Raw genomic sequence first — 23,094 nt, 5'->3', positions numbered from 1 at the left:
GCAGCTCTTTCTCTCACGCTTAAAATAACCCTCCCTGAACCCTACTTTTCCTCGGCTCTCTATGCAGCAAAGCTCCCCCAAAGAAAACTCTGCACCCTTCCCCCAATGCCTCTTCTCTCATCTGTGTTGAACCTGCTGCAAAGAGGCCTATTCCCACCCCCCCTCCACCGCCCAATGAGAACTGCTCTTGGTAAGGACACAACTCATCACTTCCTCTCCTCCTGAAACTCTGGATGTAGTTGGCTTTCTGAGCCCCACACTCCTGCTGCAGGAACCATTGCCTCCCCGTGCCCTTTGCCGATACCTCCTGGTCTCCCTGGACTCTAACTGTCAGGGTCCCTTGATGGCCGTGTCCCATCTCAGAGCCTTAAATAGTATCAATCTGATGGCTACTCTCAATGTACATCTCCAGCCCAGCCCGTGATCCTAAACTCCAGACTTACAGCTCCAATTGCCTTCTCAACACTTCTCCTTGGATTCCTAAGGCACTCCTCACACTTCAACCCAACATTGAACTCCTAATCTGCCCTATGAACTGGCTCCACCCCCAGGAACCAAGATCTATTCATCCTGAGTGGTGGTAAGACTGATAAGTTTTGAAACTTCATGTCTTTCGTCATAGGAAAAATCCATGTGATATTTTAAAAATTTTATCTTTATTGTATTTGTCCATTACCATTTAGTCCCCTTACCCCTCCCACCAGCAACCACCACACTGTTATCCATGTCCATGAGTCCTTTCTCTTTTTTGCTCAATCTCCCTACCCCCACTATATTTTATACTGGTTAGCCATATGAAAATAATCTGTCTCAATTGCAGAAAATCATCTGAGGTGATCTTTGCTTGAATCGATCAGCAAATATTTCTGATGGCATCTCAGTGTTCTAAATAATGAGGCAGGTTTCAAATATCTAAGGAATAATAAACTCTCCAATTTTTATTCAGCTCTGTATGCCAGGAAAAGAGCGAACCCTTCTTCCTTTTCTAAAATGTAGCCCTCACTCGGCGCTGCAGCACGGGAGGTGGATGGCTACCATTCCCACTTTTGCATCTTGGAAGTTCCAGCAGAGACGCACTTGCCTGACATCTCGGAAAAGAGCCAAAACCAAACCTGGGCTGGCCGGCTCCAGAGTCCACACTCCAGGCCTGGCTTTGGGAGATGTCATGGGAAACAGAAGAAAACAGAGAAAGAAATATTTTGAAATCCAAATTTCTTGGTAATTATATTATACTTAGTTTAAAAATAAGCCCTGTTAACAGAGCTACCTCTACTTCGCACTTGCATGCCAGCCCTCCCCTGTCTGTACCCACAGCACCGGCGGGTCCAGGGGAATCAGTGTGAAACAGTATCAGTTCCAATGCACAGTATCGTGGAATCTTGGAAGTCACAGACTCTCGGAAGTTCCTCTTCCTGTCCATTATAAAGTCTTTCCCTCTTATTTCTTTCTTCTTTTTCTTTTTTTACATTTTTATTTTCACTCTGGATGATATTTTATGGCTTTGTCTACTAAGTTCGCTGTAGAACTTATATAACAATGAAGGTTAGCAGGTTAGGGTCAGGGCACAACACAGAAGGAGAGATCTTTTTCTAGAAATGAAGAGAAGCAATAATTCCAAGGGATCCCTACAGAACCCCCTGCAAGCATCACCCTCTGGACTCAGACATGCACATGTTTAACAGAATAAAATCAGGGTCCAAAGAGCTACCTTCACATATCGGCCACTGAGATCTGGGTACCACCTCTTCGATCTCCTCATATGCACAATGGGATTAATTTAATAAAGTAAATTATTAGAAACAGATAAAATTATGCAGAGCATTCTTCAAAGGTCTCTTTTCATCATTAACACTGATAACAATTACATAAATAATGTGAATTTTTGAATAGTGTATTCAAAATACATCCTACCTTCAAAGGTAGATAAAAGAAATATTTTTCTATGTGTTGTTACAATGCTCATTATATGTTCACACCTTCAAAAGGGAGAAGGAAGGCAGAGAATCCAATGAACTCCTTGCTTTGTATTTTGAGTCTGACATACTTCGATGCAGAGAGAAAGAGAAAACATTAGCAAACAGCAAAAAGACAGTCTGACCTGCAGCAATTAGGACTGATGTTTCTTGTAGATCTTTACAAGTTTCTAAAATTCTGCCAAATGATGGTGGAGAGGGAAGAGAAGGCACAAATACGAGGTGAAATGTCAAGCAACATACAAACTGGTTTAGCACCTGTATTCTCAGTACCTCTTTACCTTCACAGAGTTATTTCTTTGATTTTTAAAATGTGTCAAAAGCATTGCAAATTTCCAAAAGTGTACATTTCCTGTAACATTTAGGGTATTTCCAAGTGTTCCCACAATAGATGGATCTCTTAGAAAGCCATCAATTTACAACTCATGGAAACTAAGAGCCTGTAAGGTTCAGTGTCCATGCAATGTCCACCTAGTGGCTAAGGGCCCACGGGCACTGCACGCTCACTGTATCAGGCTGCTCCAGACTCTCAGACACACTTCATCCCCACTACCACCTGCTGGGTAGGTACTGCCACCTCTACGTGTTACAGACCATGAAACTGAGGCACAGAGAAGTTAAAACACCAACTAACCAATCAAAACAGAAAACCACACCTGTCCAGGGTCAGTCAAATTACCTGGAGGCGCTCTTTATGTTAGGGGTTGAAAGGTACAGTCATCCATTCCAAAGGATGACAGAGCTGTCTGCACAGGGAGGGAATTCTGGTTAGCACGAAGGTCCTCACCTTCCCCGAGGGCACCAAACTTTGCTGCAGCAACTTTTTACAGGAGAAAAAGTTGAGACTGAATGCATCAGGAGGATGCAGTCAGGACAACCGGTCCCAAGAGCAAATTATTCCCAAATAAAACTTATGCTTGAGTCTTGCCTGCAGGAAGTTACGTGAACTTGCCTATCAGCGTGAGCTTTTGCTTAAATCTCAGTAATTCCCTGCCCTATATATTTATGGCAATAGCACCACTGTGTGAGACAGTTCTGTGCAATGTGGTATTTACGATGTTTATAAAGAACTCGGTTCCCTTAGATGAAAAATGTTATGTAAATGCAAATAGCAATGATGCTGAAATGTAGAACGTGGTTCAGAGGATTCTGACTTTCATAGCTTAAGTGTAATGAGCACTATTTTCCTGGTCCTTAAGCTGAGATTTTACTGCACATGATGGAAGAATAAATTAAAGACTCAGTATACCAAACTGCACAATTCAAGAGAGCTTGTCTTTACGTGGGCAACGTCTTTTTCCCTCTGCACTGAATTTTGAATTACCACTAAAAGACAGTTTTTCAAACTTAAATGTGATCCACTGGATAAATACAAAACAAATCTAACACACTCTTTAAATGTTTGAAATTAATGTAGTCACAATGACTAAAAGCAGTGGGGTGAACCATTCCTTTTGTTGTTATTGCTCTAGAAATCATCTGTTCCTCTAGTCAAGAGAGCTGTCAACTCAGTAACTCCCCAGCTGAGCTGATTTGATTTGCAAAATAACAGACTTTTGTTCTTCTCTCTGTTTTAATGAATATTGCTATTTTTATATTAGGTGAGAATTATTTAGTCTTAACTCTCAAGCTTTACCAGTTTCATGGCTCACAAAGTCCCTTTAATCGCCCAACTTTTTCTCTTTTTTGTTTGAATTCATTTTTGTGTTTTCCTGGAAAAATCTCTTCACATTTCCCTGTCATAAAACATGCCTGTGGATTGCGCCTGCAGTCCAGGTACGCCTGAAAGTCTTCACCTGAACCTCGTTTATGAATAATAGTTTGAGTTGGTGCACAAACCAAGGTGCAAAATACATTTTTAGGACATTTTTAGGACTTTGCTCTACTATTTTTTAACATCTGGTGTTGTTTATGAGAAATGGAAATCTGACTTTTGTTAATCTACTTTTTCTTTTCTTTCTAGAAGCTTTTGAGATTCCTCCCTTTGCTCTTAGTATTGAAATGGTAACACCCCAAGACTAAGTCCACCAGCATATTCGGCCTGCCTGCAGGAGAACTGAAGATGCAGGCTGTAACTTGAGTGTCTCACCATTTCCTCCTAGTTTTTTCAGTATAAAGAAATGTCTCTAAATAATGTTTTAAAAGCGGATGGGGATAAAGATATTACTAGAAAGAAGGTTAACACACGTAGTTAGGAATTTGATGACTGGGACCATGGTGGTTCAGAAGGGGCTTCTTCCTTCCAAAAGCTCTTACACAAACTGGACACTCAATGGGACGCCCTAGAACCCTCCCGATCTTCAACATTGCCTTCTTCATAATTTGTCGGCTGAAAAAGACCTCCTAGCTTTCAGGGGTTGCACCAGCTCTTCTTTTCCTGGGACTTTAAAGATGCAGATGCTGGCTCTACTTTGTTTATCACTCCTACAAATTTCTAGGTGAAGCCAGTACCTCATCAGATGGGCCTCTGCTTACTCCTGCTCTAATATAAAGTGTCAGCTACTTTCTGGGGACTCTCTTTAGGCCATCTGGAATTCAGAATGTATATTATACACACGTGTTACATAGAATATATATATATATGTACATGCACACATGCACATGTGTATATATGATTAATAAATATTATATATATCTACTAAATATATATTTATAAACATAAATATATTTTTAGTGAGCACATGTTTATTTATCTAGTAAGCACACACATACATCTTTAGCAAGGACATATACAGGAATAATAAAGACATGTGTATATGTGCACATATGCACATTTTAGTGAGCACATACTCCTTGAGTGACAATACAAGTGTATAAGATGCCCACAGCTCTACTGAGATAGGTAATGTCATTTCTCCATTACTTACGGAATGAGTGTTTGTGTCCCCCCACCCCAAATGGGTATGTTGAAATCCGACCCCTCAATGTGATAGTAGGAGAAGGAGATTTTTGAGAAGTGAGATTTTTGAGAAGTGATTAGGTCACGAGCGCTGAACCCTCATGAATGGGGCCAGCGTTCTAGAAAAGAGACTCTATAGAGCTCCCTCATCCCTTCTTCCAGGTAAAGCTGCAAGGAGAAGTCAGCCCTCTGCACGCTGGCAGAGGGTTCCCGCCAGAACTGCGTCATGCTGGCATCCTGATCTTGAATTCCCCGCCTCCAGAACTCTGAGCCGTAAGTACCTCCTATTTCACGCTGTTTTGTTATTCTAGCCCAAATGAATAACACTTCCACTTTACAGATGAAGAAACTGAGGACGCCAAAGGAGTCAAAACCAAACAGTGAGGAACCAGAGACATGCTCATAACAGTTGCCCAATACTGTTTCTCAGCAAACAATTCAAGGAACAGCTGTTACGGGCACTGCATTATTAATCAAGCCAGGGTGCTTGCAAGCTTGCTTTGCCCTGATACTAATCTTGGGGAGATTAATATGACACTATTGTATGACATAAATTTGAAGAGAGCAGAGTGCAGTGAAATCCTAAGGTGGTGGCAGTAAGAATGACAAATAAAAACTACACCATAGAGCAATTGATTTTAAGGAGGACACAAAGGAGAAAGCACAGACACAGAGGGCAAATTCAGAGCTGAGATGAGGGAGAGAGAGTGGAGTCACTGACAGAAATAGAGAGAATGACAGATGAGTGTAGTCTGAGGAACAATGGAATTTGAACATTCTGAGCTTGTGGAGTCAATGAACATGGGTCTGGGACCCCTGCAACGGTGGAGGGCAGAGTTAGTGCACTGAGAGCAAGCAGTTAACCCAGACAGGACAAATGGAAACATGTGATGAGCTGAAAGCTGGCCAATGCAGGAATGGAAAAAAGGTGCCTCTCTGCAGGGTCCCGACAAGCATGGGTGTGTTTTGGTGGATAGAAATAGAAAAGTGTCTATGAAGAATGTGGAGAGGAAAATATGCCAGAGACCCAGAATGGTTCCAGATGATGGGAACGAGGAGAGGAGGTCTGGTTTTTCCCTCCCAGAATATTATTTCCCCAAGTAGACAAAAATGTGGGTAAAAACACCCATACTGCATAAATCTAGGATGGAAAATGCCTTTAAATGTAATAAGGTGAATATTGAATTTTGATGGCAGTTGAATAGAGAAATTAGGAAGTGGGTAAGAAGGAAAGAGAAACAGGGTTGTAGCTACTTTTTCAAGAAATTTAGTGGTGAGTGAAAAGAAGGAAAAATTAAGACACTCAGAAAAAAAAGATACCTTTTTTCTTAGTTCATTACTTTTAAAATAAGATAAACTGGAATATTTATTAGCAAGGAATGTTATAGATATGCATTATTGCAACCATTTGAATAAGTAATAATTATAATATTAAAATGCTGGTGGGTATTCTAAAGTGCTTATAAGACATGTTCGAAATAGAATAGAGGCCTTATAAATCATACTTACAAGAAAAAGGAAATACAGAATACAATGACATTGCTATAAAAAATTAAGAAACAATACTATGTATCAGGAAACAGAATGAGAGATACTAGCTATGGAATAATGATTATGACAACAAGGCAAAAGGTCTAAATGTGTCTTCCAGAAACCAAAGTACGTATAGGTTGAAAAGAAAAATCAAAATGGCATGGCTAAAAAAAATGGTTCAAGGAGCTAGAAAAAAATCCTCAAATATTTTTTAAAAGATGTGTGTATTAAATGTGCATTTAAACAAAACAACGGACATTTCTGTAAGAACAGACATCAATAAAGCTGCCCAATAAGATAACGTCACTCAGTACAGCTTCGGAGGCTTTTGATACCAGACATGAAAAGTGAAAGGTACGAAAACATGTAAAATGTAGTGTGCTTGTGATTACTGTGCATGGTTTCAGGAAGAAAGCATGATTAGCGTGAACACAGAATTTCCTGAGTGTTTGGAAACAAGAAAAGCATATATCCCGACAGTATCTCTGCATTTATAATACTATTTATGATCAGGTAGAAGTCATGTTGAAAAGAATTATAACATCTTCACAAGAGCACACAAATGTATCACAATTTCAGAATAAACATGTTGAAACTGTGTGAGAACTTTGCAGAGAAAATCCTAAAAGCTTGGTTGCTTGATTTAATGGTATAGTCTCAGAAATAAAGAAATCTAACATCTTTGAATGCAAAGGCTAAAGGGATGTATTTAGGCAGCTGAAAAAAAAATCCCACAGTTTATGTAAAAAACATAAATTGACAAAAATATTTAAATCTAATTCTAATAAATATATATAAAAAGAATAGTGGCACTAATCTTGTAAGATATAAGAATTACTTGCAAAATATAGCAATTACAGTCATAAAGTCACTGGGACAAGGACATAGAGATAAATTCCTGGGTAAATTAAAGCTGGCCTAGAACGTTATAAAATATATAACAAAGGAAATATCATACTGCAATAGAACACAGAAAGATAACTGATCAACAAGGATAAAATCATTTGCATCTTAAGGTATGATTTTGTCAGCAAGAAATAAATTTGTATTTTACACTCTTTCTTTAAGCTGGGATGCTGGGAAATCTCTGTGTTTTTGAGCTGCAATTTTTTTTCAAATCTAATCTGAGCAGGATACATTAAGATTCACAGAATCTGAGAATCATGGGGCAGATGTTATGGAGAGTTTGGCTCCCTCGTGACAAACAAACTCTTTCGCCACATCCCAGACAGGTGCTGGACCTCCCACTTGAGCACTGTAGGCTCCTTGCCTTCCAGAAGCCTGAGCACACCCCTGGGAGAGGGGGTGTGGCAGGAGCATCAGCCCTGGGCCCTGCCTTGCAGGGCCTAAGTGATACTACAGACATGCATGGTAGCATCTGACTTTCAGATTCCTCATCTCTCCACCGAAAGGGTGTCCAGGTGAAGAAAGGTAAATTGGAAGCAAGTACAGAAAAGGAAGTTCTCCAAATCCTTTATATTAGGAGGATTATTTTTGCTATTATTTCTTTAGATTTAGAAGGCAATCCAGGCCATCACTCTGTTTCACCAGTAAAGAGAGATAGTAGTAAGAGATGAAATGATTAAACTCATTATTCTTTATAGAAAATACCCACAAAATACCATAAAATTGGTATCTTTCTATTTTTTGCATAATAATATTCTTTTTTCACAATAATATTCTTGATTTGGCCTCTCTAGCCTTCATTCTCATATTATTCATTTCCCAATGAAATAAAATCAAATCATGATGTCACTAAAGGCAGAAGACAGTAGCTACAAATGCTAATTTATAGTAAAATGATAGGCACATTTTTATGAAAGCATATAAAAAGCAAACGTTATTTAAAGGCAGGTTTTAAATAATTTAAGTTTTAAATTATTCATCAGCAAGGAACTTTGAGAGCTCCATCAATTCTCTCTCATACGGAAGTTGTCACATTTTTTGTTTATGTATATGAACTGATGAAGCACACTGCTCTCTAATGAAAGGATTTCCTTGTATTTCAATAAAACATTCAAACTGCCACTCATAACTTTTTAGAAAGCTCACTCATTTGAAAGTTTTATGACTTCAGAGCCCAAGTTTAGAGCGTTTGTGGATCTACCTGACCCTTTTTTAAAAGTAAAATCTATTGTTGACATTTGTCTCTGTGTACTGACCTCCCCTCTGGGACATCCACTCCTAAATACGCCCCTTAAAAATTTTTCCTTCAACTCGTTAAATTCACCAGCAAAGATATGAAACAGAAATTATGTTAAGTGCTATACTCCTCGACGTCAAAGTCTATCATTGCCTTAAAGATCCATTAGCCTGCAAACTGCCAGCACAACTGCATCCATGAGCCAGGCATTTCAGCAAACGCTCATTTAAATGCATGTTCTTAGCACATCTGGATCAACTTAGCAGGCTGGGTGAGTTCAAGCTTGTATTTTACCTTTGGCATACAAATTGTGTCATTCATAACACACACACAAAATTGTATATACACAGCCTACTGGAAGGATATTGATCACTTCCATGACAATGAGTGTAAAATAACCCAATTTTGTAAAAATACTTCAGCCAAAATTAGCTAGAAACTTTTGGGGAGAATATAGGCCTGGGAGAATAGGGGAGGTACATGTGCATTTTTGCTATTATCTTTGTTTTATTCTTTGAAGATTTAACATGACCAGTATTACTTTAGTGAATGACTATATAAGTGAGCCTCATAGGAAGACACATCTGATAGGATCTAGGTTCATTTAGAGCAATCCCAAGGTACGGAGTGTTCAGAGATTACATTTAATCTGCAGAGAAGTTAGAAGAGATTTATGAACAGTGCATCATGAGGGTGTGAGTATACTCAGGAGTCCAGGGATTGCCATAAACCATGAGGAGTTCACAGTGTCAAAGGATATAGTTGCAGGATGACTGATAAGTACATATCTAATTAATAGTTGCATTGTGAAGGTTGAACAAAGAAAGGAAAGAGATGGAGAAAGTCAGTGTAGAATATACTTATGCGTTTTGTCAGCTGGTGTTTAAGAGCATGTCTCCCTGCCTACTCCATGAAAGGAACTGTACTAGGTTCCAAGAACATAAAGAAAAATAATAGATTAAGATGGCCCTTGTTGTCAAAGAATTCACAGCCTAGTTCCAGGATAACAGGAATGGGGCATCGGCAGGCCTGCTAGAGGAATGATGTCCCTGGGAAATGGACCCCGGAATCACTTAGTGTGGCAGGGAGCTCTCAGGCAGCTGCTGAGATGGCTGCTACATTTTGACTCCTGGTGACCTATGGACAGGAAGGGCCACTGGGAGGAGCCTGGGCTAAGGTGACTGCAAGGTGCCTTCACACGTGGCAACCTGCCTCATGCTAAGTGTGTCTGTGTTTCACTCGAATGTATTTTTCTTTCTCCAATCATTGGATCTATATAATATTAAAATGGATGGTATTAATTGTATCCAAGTTGTGGCTGAAACAAGCTATTTTGCTCCTAATACCCGCTACCAGCGAGTGAAGTGCATTTAAGGGCACTGCTGTTTTGTCAGAGTGACTGCAGATGAAGCAAAATGGCGTGTGGTGAAGGGTGGGCAGGAAGTAACAGGAGGAGCCCCTGGGCATGAGTTTGGTTTATGAGATGCTCCACTTGGTCTGTGGAGGCACCATCCTCATGGTCTCAGGGACTGTTCCTTTGTGTGCAGGACACACAGGTTGCCATTGGCAATTGCTGTTTGGCTCCTTATATCTGTCAGATCGTATCTTATGGATTTGACTAACTAAGAGAAGTTTTTTTTAAGATTTTATTTATTTTATTATTTAGAGAGGGTAAGGGAGAGAGAAAGAGAGGGAGAGAAACATCGGTGTGTGGTTGCCTCTCTCGCACCCGCTACTGGGGACCTGGCTGCAACCGGGGCATGTGCCCTGACTGGGAATCCATACCAGCCAGGGCATGAGAGAAGTTTTCAATCCCATGTATTTACATGGTGGTCTAAAAAAGGCAAAGCATTCATTGTAAGTGTAGGGACATATTTTCTGAAGCCCTGACGAGAAAAGTACTACATTCTGGCACCAGATGCCGGGAGCTGGCCCCCAGTATTGATGATAAAGCGCACTTGTGGTGTACAATATTAATGTAAGGTCTCACAGCCCTTCAAAGCACCCTTTCTGTCTTTATTTTAACAAGGATCACCGGCTCCTTTTCACAAAATGAGCAAAAGCCCTCACAATACCCTCCCTGATGGTCCCCAAAAGTCTCTGGCACAAGGGATGCCACACTGACCCAGTTTTCAAGCTCTGTGAGGTCAAAGTGTGGCCTGTGAGACCATTTGGATTCCACAGATCAACACGACAAAGAGCGACACCTGGTCCTGGCCCCCCAAGTCTCTTCAGAGGTGTAAGCAGTGCAGATGAGGCTTGACTTGCTGCCTTTGTCAAAGCCGGTACTATAAATACTAGGTTCCATAGTCTGTCTACTTGAAACTGCAGTTCTCCCCAACCTTGGCGTCATTCTGAAGCAGACTCTGGAGGTGATGGGAAAGGAAGTTAAACACGTCTGTCAGAACCGACCTGATCCAGTTACTACTATTGGAGAAAGGAAACCCTAAGGCATATGTCTGTATCTCTTAATGTTGAATCCAGGGTTTGGTACACATAGAGACCAAAGAATGAAATATTAACTACTGAATACTCTTGTTATATATGTTATAACACAAAAAGCTTTTAAGAAAACAAATGGTGAGATTTCCTGATAATGCCAGTGAGAAACATAATGTTTTGGGCCATATCCCTGTGCCTGGAATCACATCAAACACAAAATATCTGCTCAATCAATACTTGTTGATTGAATGAACTGAACTCTGTTTTAAAAAAATTGATTACTATTCATCAGTTCATACACAAATAACAGCATCAAAATTTAAAGGATATTTTTGTTCCTACCATCATCAGATTTACATTTTGATGGAATCTTCTGAAATGGACTAACAATACAGTTTACCAAATAATAATGAAGTATCTCCCATCTGTCAAATGCAGGTCACTGCAAAGGCACGGTGATGGATGCTCTTGGAGAGGTGAGTGCAGTGTTCTCACAGAGTCATGCTAGCCGTTATCTTTATAGGTGGGAACTGGTTCTTGGTGACCAATACACAACCCCCACTCCCCAAAAGAAACTATTCACACGGATATCCCATCGTCACCTGAAGCCAAGCATGGCAAATACGGGCCCCTTGTATTTGGATGATTTCCTCTCCAAACACACCTGTTTCACCTGCTCTCCACCACCCTAGATGACACCACCTGGCTTTGCCTCCCACATGTCCTGACTTGCCTCTGTTTCTTATTGTTTCAATACTCTACCATAACCTGTGTGTTTCCATAATGAGCCTTTCTATGCGGCACCCCCAGCACCCACGGCAGGACAGCCCCTGACACTACAACCACTGGTGCCCTCCTGGCCCTCCCTCCCAGTGCCAATCACCTTCCTCAGGAAGAAATCAGATCATTTCATCCCATGCACAGAGAGAGGGAGCTCGGATTTCACCTGGAGCAGACTCTAGCCACAGACACTATCACAGAGACATGGGTTTTCACCAGGAGTCACTGTTAGGAAACACTGGAAACACTGTTATTATTTCAAGTTCCCCAGCCACGTATTAATGGTGGCTGGTGTCACTGTCTGCATGTGGGATCCCTGGGCATCCCTGCTCTTTGTTTTCCAACCCTGCCCAGAGCACAGCCCAGGCTGGGCATGGGCTGCTCCGGGTTCTCCCTGATGCCGTGAATGAATGAGCTGCACTCTTGATATGAACAGTATCAATGTCATTTTAATAATGCTTAAAAATGTGGAAGTATGATTGAAATGTATTTTACCTGCTGACGTTTTTCAAACTCCAACTTGATCCGGGACTTGATACAATTGCATGTGTCCTGATATGTTTGCTGCAGAGCAAGTTCCATGAGGTGCTTGTGGTACGCTCCCGCCAGGTTCCCGCAGATGAAGATGATCACGTTGGCCAAGATCTAAAGGCACACAAAGAACCACTCAGCATGGTGCGTGTGTCTAACTCTTGGATGCAGCAATAACAAAGCACACAGTAGCAACAGTCTTCCAAGAGATGCCTCCGCAGGAGGTTGATTTCATTTGTGTCCAAACGAACATTTTTATTTACTTAACAGAAACAGCTATTGCCTTTCGGGATTCTGTTTCTTGGATCCAGGCCCTTTGATAGACGACTTGGCAGCCCCTTCTTGTCTGTGGGTTCAGCCATGGGATTTGCTAACGCTAGCGTAGTGTGGGTCCGAGTAACCACGTGCCAGAGCCAGCCCAGGCTGGAAGGCCTGGCATGTTCTGAGTGGCTCTTTTGTGCTTTATCAGGAAAAGAACATGGTCTGGTTAGTCCACTGGTCCCAGGAAGTTAAGAGATTCAGGAAGCAAAGCCACCCCAGACAACCCAGTGGACTATTGTGCACCGCTGACATTTCATGGTTGCGACACAACATTGTTGTGATACTAACTAAGGTGACTGACCCAGGCTCTCTCACACCAAAATTGTATTTGCTGGATAAGTGATATTTGCCCATTATCTTTTCTTTATGTATGAATACGGCAGCCTTTGAAAATATAAAATTTGTTACTTTATTGATGATGAAAATAGTTCATGTTCCTATAAAAACGATGAAGGCCACCTTCCGCTTTTACATGTTCAGGTCTACACCTACAGATCTGGCAACAGATATGGTCACACCTGCATAAAAACTGCCCTTCCTCCACATGACCCTGCTTCTCACCAAACAGGTAAGCAGAGGCTTCCACAACAAAGACAGGGCACCGGATACCATAAGTTTTGTGCTTTTCTCTGAGGGCATCCCACTAACACAGATCGCTTATCCCACCAGACACCTGGCATGGTGAGCAAGAGCAGCTATGACTCAAACTCCCGAGTGGGGAGATTTTTATTCCTAAGCCTTCAAGGTTCCCTGTGGTGGGTCTTCCCAGAGAACCACACTGTCTGTCTGTCCTCTGCACAGTGCAGTCACCTCTCCCAGTGAGAGCTGGACGGGCTTATCTGACTGAGAGGGCTGGGAGAAGCATCTAGGCACCAGGCAGCTTAGCCCCTCCCAGCCCCTCTCAGGGGAGTCTTCCCCCTGTGGAAGGTGGTCACACTCACCTCCTCTATTCTCAGCTAAGTCATGAGCCCCCTGGACCAGGCACCTCTGTGCTGGGGGCCAGAGGAGATGGTGAATTCAGCTGAAGAGTGGCAAGTTCATTTGCCTCAGACCCAAGCCACATTCTCCAAATACCTATAACCATAATAAAGATAATTTTATCTTCTCCACCTGCAGGATGCCCTTGTCTATCTCCACATAGGTCTGAACACAGGTGGAAGGCAGAGATGTTGATTATTAGCCTTCTAAAACCTGTTTTGGGGATGGAGAGGTAAAGCAGAACAGAGATAGAGGTGGGAAGAATGGTGGAATGAGCCTCTCTGTGAGTTAAGGCAGAGTCCATAGAAATGGGGGAAGAGTTGTTCAGACTAGAAGGGGCCTTCGCAGTATCCCATCTAACTCCCTCATTCACAGATACTGGAGGTGGAGAGTTCTGGGAGCTCACCCACATTCTCACAGCAATGCCCCAAAATATCCTTGTATGCGTCCATATGTCATCCCCCCTCCAGTACTACAGATAACTAAACTATTAACTGTGGGTATTGCACTGTGTGCATGCGTGATGCATGTGTGTGACACGTGCACATGGGATGTGGATGTGATACGTGTAGGTGATTAGTGTGTGATGTGTGCATGATATGTGTGTACCCAATAGGCGTGTAAGATTTGTGTGGAGCATGGCATGTGTAATTAGTGTGTATGATATCTGCATTTCATACATGCGTGTGATAGGTCCCTGTGTGATTCATGTGTGACACACACATCTACCTGGGCTGTGCGGCATGCATGCATGCCATGTGTGACACACACGTGATGTGTTGCGTGTGCACATTGCATGCGTGCACGCGCCCCCGTGTGATATGCACACACACCATTCTGTGGTGTGTACACGTGGTATGCATGTGTGGCACGTGCATGCAGTCTGTGTGGGATCCATGTGTGCCTGTAATCTGCGTGTGTGTGCACCTGCTCCGAGGGAAGGAGAAGTCTTCAGTGTTACCTCCAGACACTCTCCCACAGCCGCACTGTCACACATCAGCTCTGTGAGTGTCAATCACGTGAGCACATGGGAAATCCTCGTCAACTTTTTTGGCTTCCAGCCTGAGGACGGGTCCTCCTGCTCCAGCTGACAGCAGTGAATGTGAGCGCCTTGCCCAGTGGCACACTGTTAATTAAGCCCTGCCACACCTGCCTTCTGCAAAATGACCATCTACTTTGTTAAAGATTCTTCAAACCTTGTCACAGCTGAACTTGTTTTTCAGAACAGTGCACAAAGAATGCAGGCAATGAGAAACATCAACACAAACCAGACAGCTCAGAATTAGAAAAATACTCTTTCCTTATTAAGTGCAGCTGAACTAATAACAAAATAACCGATCATCTATGAAAGCTATTCCTTTTTCTCCTTAAAAAAATATCTTCAAAGCCAAAATGTAAACATTTTAGGAAGTCAATAACTCCAAAATAAGAATCAAATGTGAGCAGCAGAACTGAAGGAAGCCATCACCTGTCCCTGGGCCTGGAGCTGGAAGGGGACACTTCCAGAACAGCAGCACTGTCTCTGCCTGACCCAACCCTGCACTGCGATGGAAATGAAGGAAAAGCCTTCTTTTGGCTTTTGGCTATTTTGGCTATTGGTTCTAGATTCTGCATTGCTTAAAACAGTATGCAATTCATTGTTGAGCCCAAACTCCTGAAACATTGAATTCATGGAAATTGTATGATGAATGTTGATATAGTTTCAACTTGGGTATGTGGCAGCTCTGTGATGCCTGAAAGGAGAAAGGAAAAAAACAGACTTTGTCTGACACTCTAAAGTAGCAAATGCTCTTTTGCATACAGCACTGAAGAGGAAGAAACAGCTTAACTTGTTTTGTTGTATAAAATCATGTCCTTTCATAACAGCAAAAACTTGAAATACTGTAGTCAAAATCATTAACAAGTCATATTTGTGTATTGTTCATGGATGAGAATTAGAGGTTAAACATTATAAAATATTTGCTCAAATCATAAAATATGAAAATCAATAAACAATTAAGAAAATAAAGTTCACCTACTTTTGAAAAAAAAAACAGTATGCAATTCAAACAGTTCCTAGCTATAGACAATCAGAAAGAATACATTTACCAATTTCTATTTGGATATGCAAATGCTTAAGAAATAAACGGCTAGAACTTTAATGCCAAGTAAAATATTATATTTCTTTTCTGATGAAAAAAATGAATCAATTTAGAAGCATTTTTCTGATAGCTGGTTTAATCTTAAAATATTGTACTCTAAGGTTAACAGAATTGGCCCTGGTGTTTTAACAACCACACAAATTTACAAATATGACTGATGTCCTAAAGCATTCTTCTTTCAAAAGGTATCTTCAGATAATGATTTGGTATAGAATCTAGGGCACCACAGAAGTGATGTGGTTAAGGTTTTCTTTTCAAATAAAATTCAAAGCATTTTATTTTCTAGAGGATTGTTAAGAAGAACACACAATAAAAAATTCTATTTTCACAATGTTGGATTTGTTTCATAACATTACACTGTCTTGATGTCTTCTTTTAACTTGTTGCTTCATTTAGCTCCCCTCACATCTGTCAGAAAACAGAACAGGAGTCTTGGCCTCCCACGGGCTGTCTTAAAGAAAACAAGTTTACCCTGAAGATTCAAACCAGGGCTTGAAATCAAGCATAGTGCATCATCTGGAATCTGTGCAAACTGGCCTGCACCAAGAAGTCATCACAGGAGCCTGGTCACCCCTGCCGCTCTCCACTCCCCGTCTTCACTTTATACAGTGAAGTGATACACTGAATCACTAATACATCCTGAGCTGGTGGGTGAAGGCCATACCTACCAGCAAATTGTGATTCTGCCTTGTCCCTAACAATCCCCACAGCTCTTCCAAATATACCTGGTATCTTTCTATACTCCCAAGAGTCCAGAAAGTAAAATGACCGGAAGGATAAACATATTTTATTGTTTCACTTCATAGCAAAGAAACAAAGGTCTAAAAATTAAGGCACTCTCCCTCTTATGTACCCGCCAGTACCTTTGCCTTCCTCCTTGCCTTCCCCCAGGCAGGGCATATTTGCCTTTCTCCTAAGATCCAAAGGCCCATCTTCAACCTGTCAAACTGGTTTCCTGAGCCTGTGCTTCCCAGCTGGCTCACTTCTGCTACCTCTGTAACTTTCTAAATAAACTTTCTCTTATAATGTAAAAGAAAATTAAAAAAATAAGAGACTCGAGGGGAAGTCCTCGGCCAGCCTGGCCCTCAGGGTTGTCCCTGTACTGTCCCCCACTGCCTCAATTCACGTGGGTCTGGTCAGGTTCCTTCAGCGCGATCAGACCCTCTACTAGGGTGTGGGGAAGGGGTTTCTTAAGAATTTCTAAAGAGACGTGTGTTACTTTGCAAGAAGCTAACATTATTTTTCTTTATAAAGCATTTGTATCTCATGCTATAAAGAGAATCCATCATTTAAGGTTATTTTAAGTGTCTGCATCTTGGAAACCACCTGTCCATGGAACATTTAACTGGTAATGCTCATGTCTATGCATGTTCAGAGGAAAGTAAGTCGAGGTCAAGCTGCTCCCAACCAGATCATGTGACCAAGGGTAAATGATCTGAGAATTATTTCACCTGGGAAGAAAACATTTCTTAATTGTGTGAAATGACTTTGAATACTGGAGCAATTATCAGCTGGGTTAGGTAACTGCTCTGATCCCCTATGACTCTGAGATATTATGGATTTTAAGGAGTTCCATATCCTCATTTGTAATTTTATGTTAAGGCTATGAACTATAATGTCCACAGAACGAGCAGGCAGCTCACATGAGAGCTGAGAGTAGGGTGGCTCCTGGCAACGATCAGAACACCATCACTTAACGACCTGATTTCTCCCTGAATTCTGCACGGGAGTTGAGATGGGGGAGATAACAGGGCATTTGAAATAGGTCATCAGTTTAAAACAAAGCAGATCATAAATATGCAAAAATGCCAATTATAAGTCAAAGGAAAATAAAAGTGAATACAAGAATTTGATGAAGAGAACCACATATGAATATTCAACAAGCTCACTGCATCTCATAAACATCAAATTTGGCTTAAGTAAAACAATGCTCTTGCTTGGGGGGAGAAAATGACCAAGTAGAAGTTTCCTTAACTGATCTCTCAAACATGGCTGCAGAGAACCACAATCCAATACCCTTAGCATTTCTTTCAATCCCCTAAGAATTAAATTTGCTATATACTCTGACCTCAAGATTTCTACTTATTAGTTATTTATTGATAATACAGACCAGAAACACCATGCTGGTCTAATAACATCCAGTGATCTTTAGGTCATGTGTTAGAATCATCTTCTGGTTAAAAACCTCTCCAAATGAGGAGCAGTGAAAGCAGAAAATGTTATAAACTGAATGTCTGTCTCCACAAATTTAGGTTAGATACCTAGGTTTAGGCGATGTCAGGAGCGCCGGCCCCATGATGGGATTAGTGTCCTTGTAAGGAGAGGAGGAGACCAGAGCTTTCTGTCTCTGTCTTTCAGCCATATGAGGACACAACAAGAAGAGGCCATCTACAAACCTGGAGAGGAGCCCTCACCAGGCACTGAATCCACAGGCACCTTAATCTTGGACTGCCAGGCTCTGGAACTGGATGCCATAAACATCTATTGTTTAAGCTACTCGGTCTGTGGTGTTTTTTAATGACAGCCAAGTAGACTAGAAAGTTATAAAGAAAATGGAAAGAACAAATCACCTCAGGTAAAAGACTGGAAATGAAAATTAGAGGTCAAATGCAATTTGATTTCCTATGGAAACGGCACTAGAAATACATAGTACTGTTGGTGGTGGGAAGTTTGAGAGCCATTTGCTCCTCTCAGAAGTGCTCTACTAACTCATTACAAGGCAGCTGAAAGAGACCAGCCTAGAAGATACTCAAGATCTTGATAGAAAGTTCCTCCCACAAATCAAGTCACTGAGAACACAGCTTGCCTAGAAAAGGAAGCTGAATTAATCACGCAGAAACCCTAGCTTCTATTCCTCAGCTCAGCAACTGCAAATTTGAAACTGATGGAAGAAAGGTTGCCTAAATTAATAGTTAGAATAACAGAAAAGAGAAAACACAGAGTTCCCAGTAGTGAGGCCCAGTAGTGAGGAAGCCTACACAAGCCTCCCTCCATAGGGATTTACAGCTCACTCTACTTTCTGCAGAGAATAGTCCTGTCACACTATTCTCTCGTCCTTTCCACCTTTGACTTCAAGCACAGGGAACAATTTTAGTTTTCAGGGTTAAGCTTCTCTCAACCATGGGAAGAAAGAAGAACTAATAAATGAGCTGCATGGAAAGTTACAAAGATGAAGAAAAAAAACACTCTAGCCAAATTCAATGATGAAATATTGCTAAGGACTATGTTGAACCTTACAGTTCTCAATGGGAGACTTAGGTCTTTAAGATAAGTTTAAAAGAACTGTTAACCCATAAATCAAAGGGGCCAGTCATTTCCCTTTTACTATTGACCTATTCTATAGCCACCTGTCCAAAGTGATGCCATCAACCTTTCTCTTCCCACGGCCTTCTGTTTCAACAGAGCTCTAAGCCCAATTCCTGGTGCACCTGTGATTACAAAGTACTTTTGTTAGAGTCAGTCTCTGTCAGGACCCAACACTGCCCCAAAGCTTGCTGACACAGTGAACTTCGGTTGGCCTACTCGCAAACCCCATTTATAACCTACACAATGGAACATAAACCTGGATTAAACAAACCAAGCACAATGTACCTTGCTGCTCATGACTAAGAGGATGCCTATGAAAGGTAATGAACCTAAATGTAGATAACAAATATAAGGTGACACAGAAGGACAAATTTGCAAAGGGGTAGAAGAATAACAACATGTGGAGAGTATGGCCAATCTTGGCCATAAACTTAAACATGATATTAGTAAGTCCTTCACAGAGAAGCAAGAGATCGCAAAGTCCCAGTAAAACAGCTGAGGACTCCACGTGCAGGAGGAAATCGATGAGTGCTGTGATTTACAAGATCTACTTTGAATTGGAACATCCTTCTTAGACAGGGCAAAAATGCTCCATAACATCACATGTGATTAAAAAACAAAGAAATAAGTTCTTACAGGCATAACTAAAACATTTTGTGAATAGGAAAATTAAAAAATTCCTATTATAAACTAAATTTATATCTTTAATTAATGATACTAATTATGGGAGGGGATGCCTGGCAGCAGCTTCCATTTTCATACAATAAAAGGCTGAAATGCACTTGAAAGTAGACTCTCCCCAGAGTGTTCTCTTGGGGTCCCTCCTCAACCTCCTTTCCTCCCCTGCTGTATAAGCTGTGATTTAATGAATGCCTTAGCTCGGTTCATGTTAAACCATCATAAGTAGTATGTGGCATTTCTGCAAAAGAACCGCCAGCCCCAGATTTTTAAGAAATTAAAGTTTTAACCTTTATTTTAGAAATAATTTGTTTTAAAAACTCAGTATCATATTGATGTAGACTGGGCTGTGCGCCCTGCCTCCGCAATCCCATCCCAGTCTGCAGAGTGTTCAGTAAGAGTGCAAAGACAGGTTTTTCAACCCATTAACAAGACTCTGACCTCTGGTCAGTTTCAACAAAAGACTATCCATTAGTTTTGCCCACACCTCCAAGAGGCACCTTGTTTTCTCCCAAATGGCTATGACCACTGTGGATTGGGCATCTTAAACAATTAACACTTTATATGCTCACAGTCCGCGATCAAGGCGACAGCAGAGTTGGTTTCTCCCAAGGTCTCTTTCCTTAGCTCGCATATAGTAATGTACTTGCTGTGTCCCCGCATGTTTTTTTCTCTGTGTGAGCCTGTGCGCTCCTGGTGTCTCTCTGTGCATTCTAATCTCTTTTTCTTGTAGGGGCACCAATCAGCTCACATTAGGACTCTTCCTAATGACCTCCTCTTAACTTAATCACCTCTTCAAATCCCGTTTTCAAATACAGTTGACACCCTGAGGTACCAGAGGTTGAGTCTTCAACATATAAATTATTTTTGGAGGAAGCACATTCATCCCATAATAACATGATATGGAGTTTTAAAGAAAGATTTTTTTATGAATTACCAGAGAATCCACTCAACGGTTAAAACCTGCATTCCTTAGAAGTATAGGGCTGGTAATTCTTTTGCAGAAATGCCACATATCACCTCTTGATGGTGTAATATGAACAAACATGAGACATCATTAAATCACTTCACTCAACAAACCTTTACTGAATATTCATTTACAACACCTACATTTACACCCTTGCCCCACCCCCTCCCAGGAAACCAACTCCATTGGAATGAATGCAGTAAAATAGGTCAACAATAAAAGTCACAAAGTAAGTGAGCAAAGGTAGGTGATACAACGCAGGCTTCTCAGGAGCTGGAGGGGTGAGGTTTTGGTTGCAGCTGCTGGGCTCTCAGGGTGATGACCACGAACACTCTGTCACTGGGAACCCTTGTCAGTCAGCTGTCTTTATGAGAATAAAGATGCTTGTGGTTGCAGGAAGACAGCTGATAAACTGAGCACACTTTCTCCAACATTACTATAAAATTCTACTTGCAAAAAGTGAAACCACTAATGCAGAGGTTCCCACATTTTCTTGGCTCACAATGCCCTTATTGTCTCATGATTTTTTTTCATAGTACTACTAGGCCAAAGGGAATACCTAAGAGCCCTAGTAATTAAGTCGTAAGATCCAGACAAGTGAAATACTCTGCCCTAACAATTTGGTAGTTGTTGGGAGGGGAAAAGCCAGCATATATATTGAAATAAAATATACTATTTTAAATTAGTTCTTTAATAACCAGTGGCTAAGTATGGGCCCGTAGTACCTACGTGCGTGTTGAGCATTACATAATGTCACAAGTCTTAGATTCCAATTTGACACCACCACTCACATTTCTCATTCTTGTCTTGATTTCTGCATGTACTGGCTTTTATCACCGCTGCCCCAAACCCATCTTTACAACGAAAGGAATGCTGTGTCATCTGATGTTAAAACCATGACCTTCCCTTGAGTTTGTGGTTTGCATGGTGTCTGGCAGATGTTAAGTGCCACTGTGTTTCCCTTGAGAACTTATAATATCATGAGGTATGCTGGGTGCCCTGGCATACTGTTTGGAAAACAAGTCACTCATGAAGTACACTTTCAACAAAATAAATATATTAATTAATTAAAGAGAATAGCAAGTTATTACAATTATAATGGGCACACTACCTATTTGCATCTTTGTAAACTCTAAGAAGGTATATTTAATCGGATCAAAATATATGAGACTTGCTTGCAGCTTACACAGAGGTGTTTATTTCTGCTAAATAAACCCGATCCGAAAGTATTATTGTGTGGAGTTTTAGAACACACATCTTAGAGTAGCTATGGGTTTAACCTTCTGGGTTAAGGTCTTTGTGTCATTGTCAATAGCAGGAAATTCCTCTCCAAGTTCACTGGTCTTCCAGGGAGACCAGAAGCAGGAATCTAACATACCCCATGAGTCTGGTTTCTGTTGAGGTCTCACCCTTCAAGATGGCACACACAAGAGAGGTAAAAAGTCTCATGAAATGATAATTTACAAAGGTTTCCAGATGGTGGGCATCACACACACTTTTTCAGCTTTTAAAGAAAATAAGAGATAAAGCCCCAACCCTCATTTGGGACCATCATAATTATATTTAAAATTCCAGTGACTCCAGGTTTAAATGTTATTTCTGTGATGAATTAACATGCTTCCTGATAGTGTGAAGCAGTATTTCACTCCAGGAATGAAATAAATCCATCCAAGGCTACTAGAATTCTAGGGAACATGTATAAGAAGTTAGAAATATCCATGTCTATTTTCTAATGGACATATTACATAATAAATCTGTCCACTAAAAGAGTCAACAGTACAATTATTAGATGAGCAATCCAGAAGTACTGCTTTGTAAGGACCGTAATAAAGAGTAGAAATCCCAGTTGAAAAGTAATGAAGTTCTTTTTATTTTGTACCATATGTAAATCAGGCACAATCTAATAAAAGCAACATTTACTATCTCACAATATATTTTAGCTACTTGGGGATCAATTTTTTCAAAGATTTTATCTATTGATTTTTTAGAGACAGAGGAAGGGAGGAAGAAAGAGAGGGAGGGAAACACTGATGTGAGAGAGAAACACTGATCGGTTGCCTCGCACTCGCCCCAATCTAGGACCCAACCCACGACCCAGGCTTGTGCTGTGACAGGGAATCGAACCAGCCACCCTTTGCCTTGCAGGATAATGCCCAACCAACTAAGACACACTGGTCAGGGTTATTTGAGGAACATTTTAGTGTCTTTATGATTTAACAAGACCGTTTGGGATATGAAATTAAATAGAAGCAGCAGAAAAACTGATTGAATGTTTAAAAGAGAGCAGTCTGAGAAATGATCTTTATACTAGAAAGAAGAGGCAAGCAGGATGCACAGCTTGCCATGGCCTGGGGTCCTGATGGTTGCGTTTCTCTAATCAGAACAATTGAAATGCTGGACTT

At 41.0% G+C, this 23,094-nt stretch overlaps 1 protein-coding gene across 1 annotated transcript in view; it reads right to left on the bottom strand.

Moving 5' to 3' along the window:
• The window catches only part of ADCY2 (adenylate cyclase 2), a 344,352-nt gene that overhangs the window by 138,763 nt on the left and 182,495 nt on the right, over nt 1-23,094 (bottom strand). The window contains exon 4 of the mRNA XM_024578430.3: nt 12,266-12,415. Within this exon, the coding sequence (XP_024434198.3) occupies nt 12,266-12,415 (150 nt within the window). The remainder of the gene's footprint in view (nt 1-12,265; nt 12,416-23,094) is intronic.

This window comes from Desmodus rotundus, chromosome 1 (genome assembly GCF_022682495.2).
Source record: "Desmodus rotundus isolate HL8 chromosome 1, HLdesRot8A.1, whole genome shotgun sequence".
Lineage (NCBI taxonomy): Eukaryota > Metazoa > Chordata > Mammalia > Chiroptera > Phyllostomidae > Desmodus > Desmodus rotundus.
Note: the sequence above shows the minus strand (reverse complement) of the source record. Positions and strands in the feature narration are given on the sequence as shown.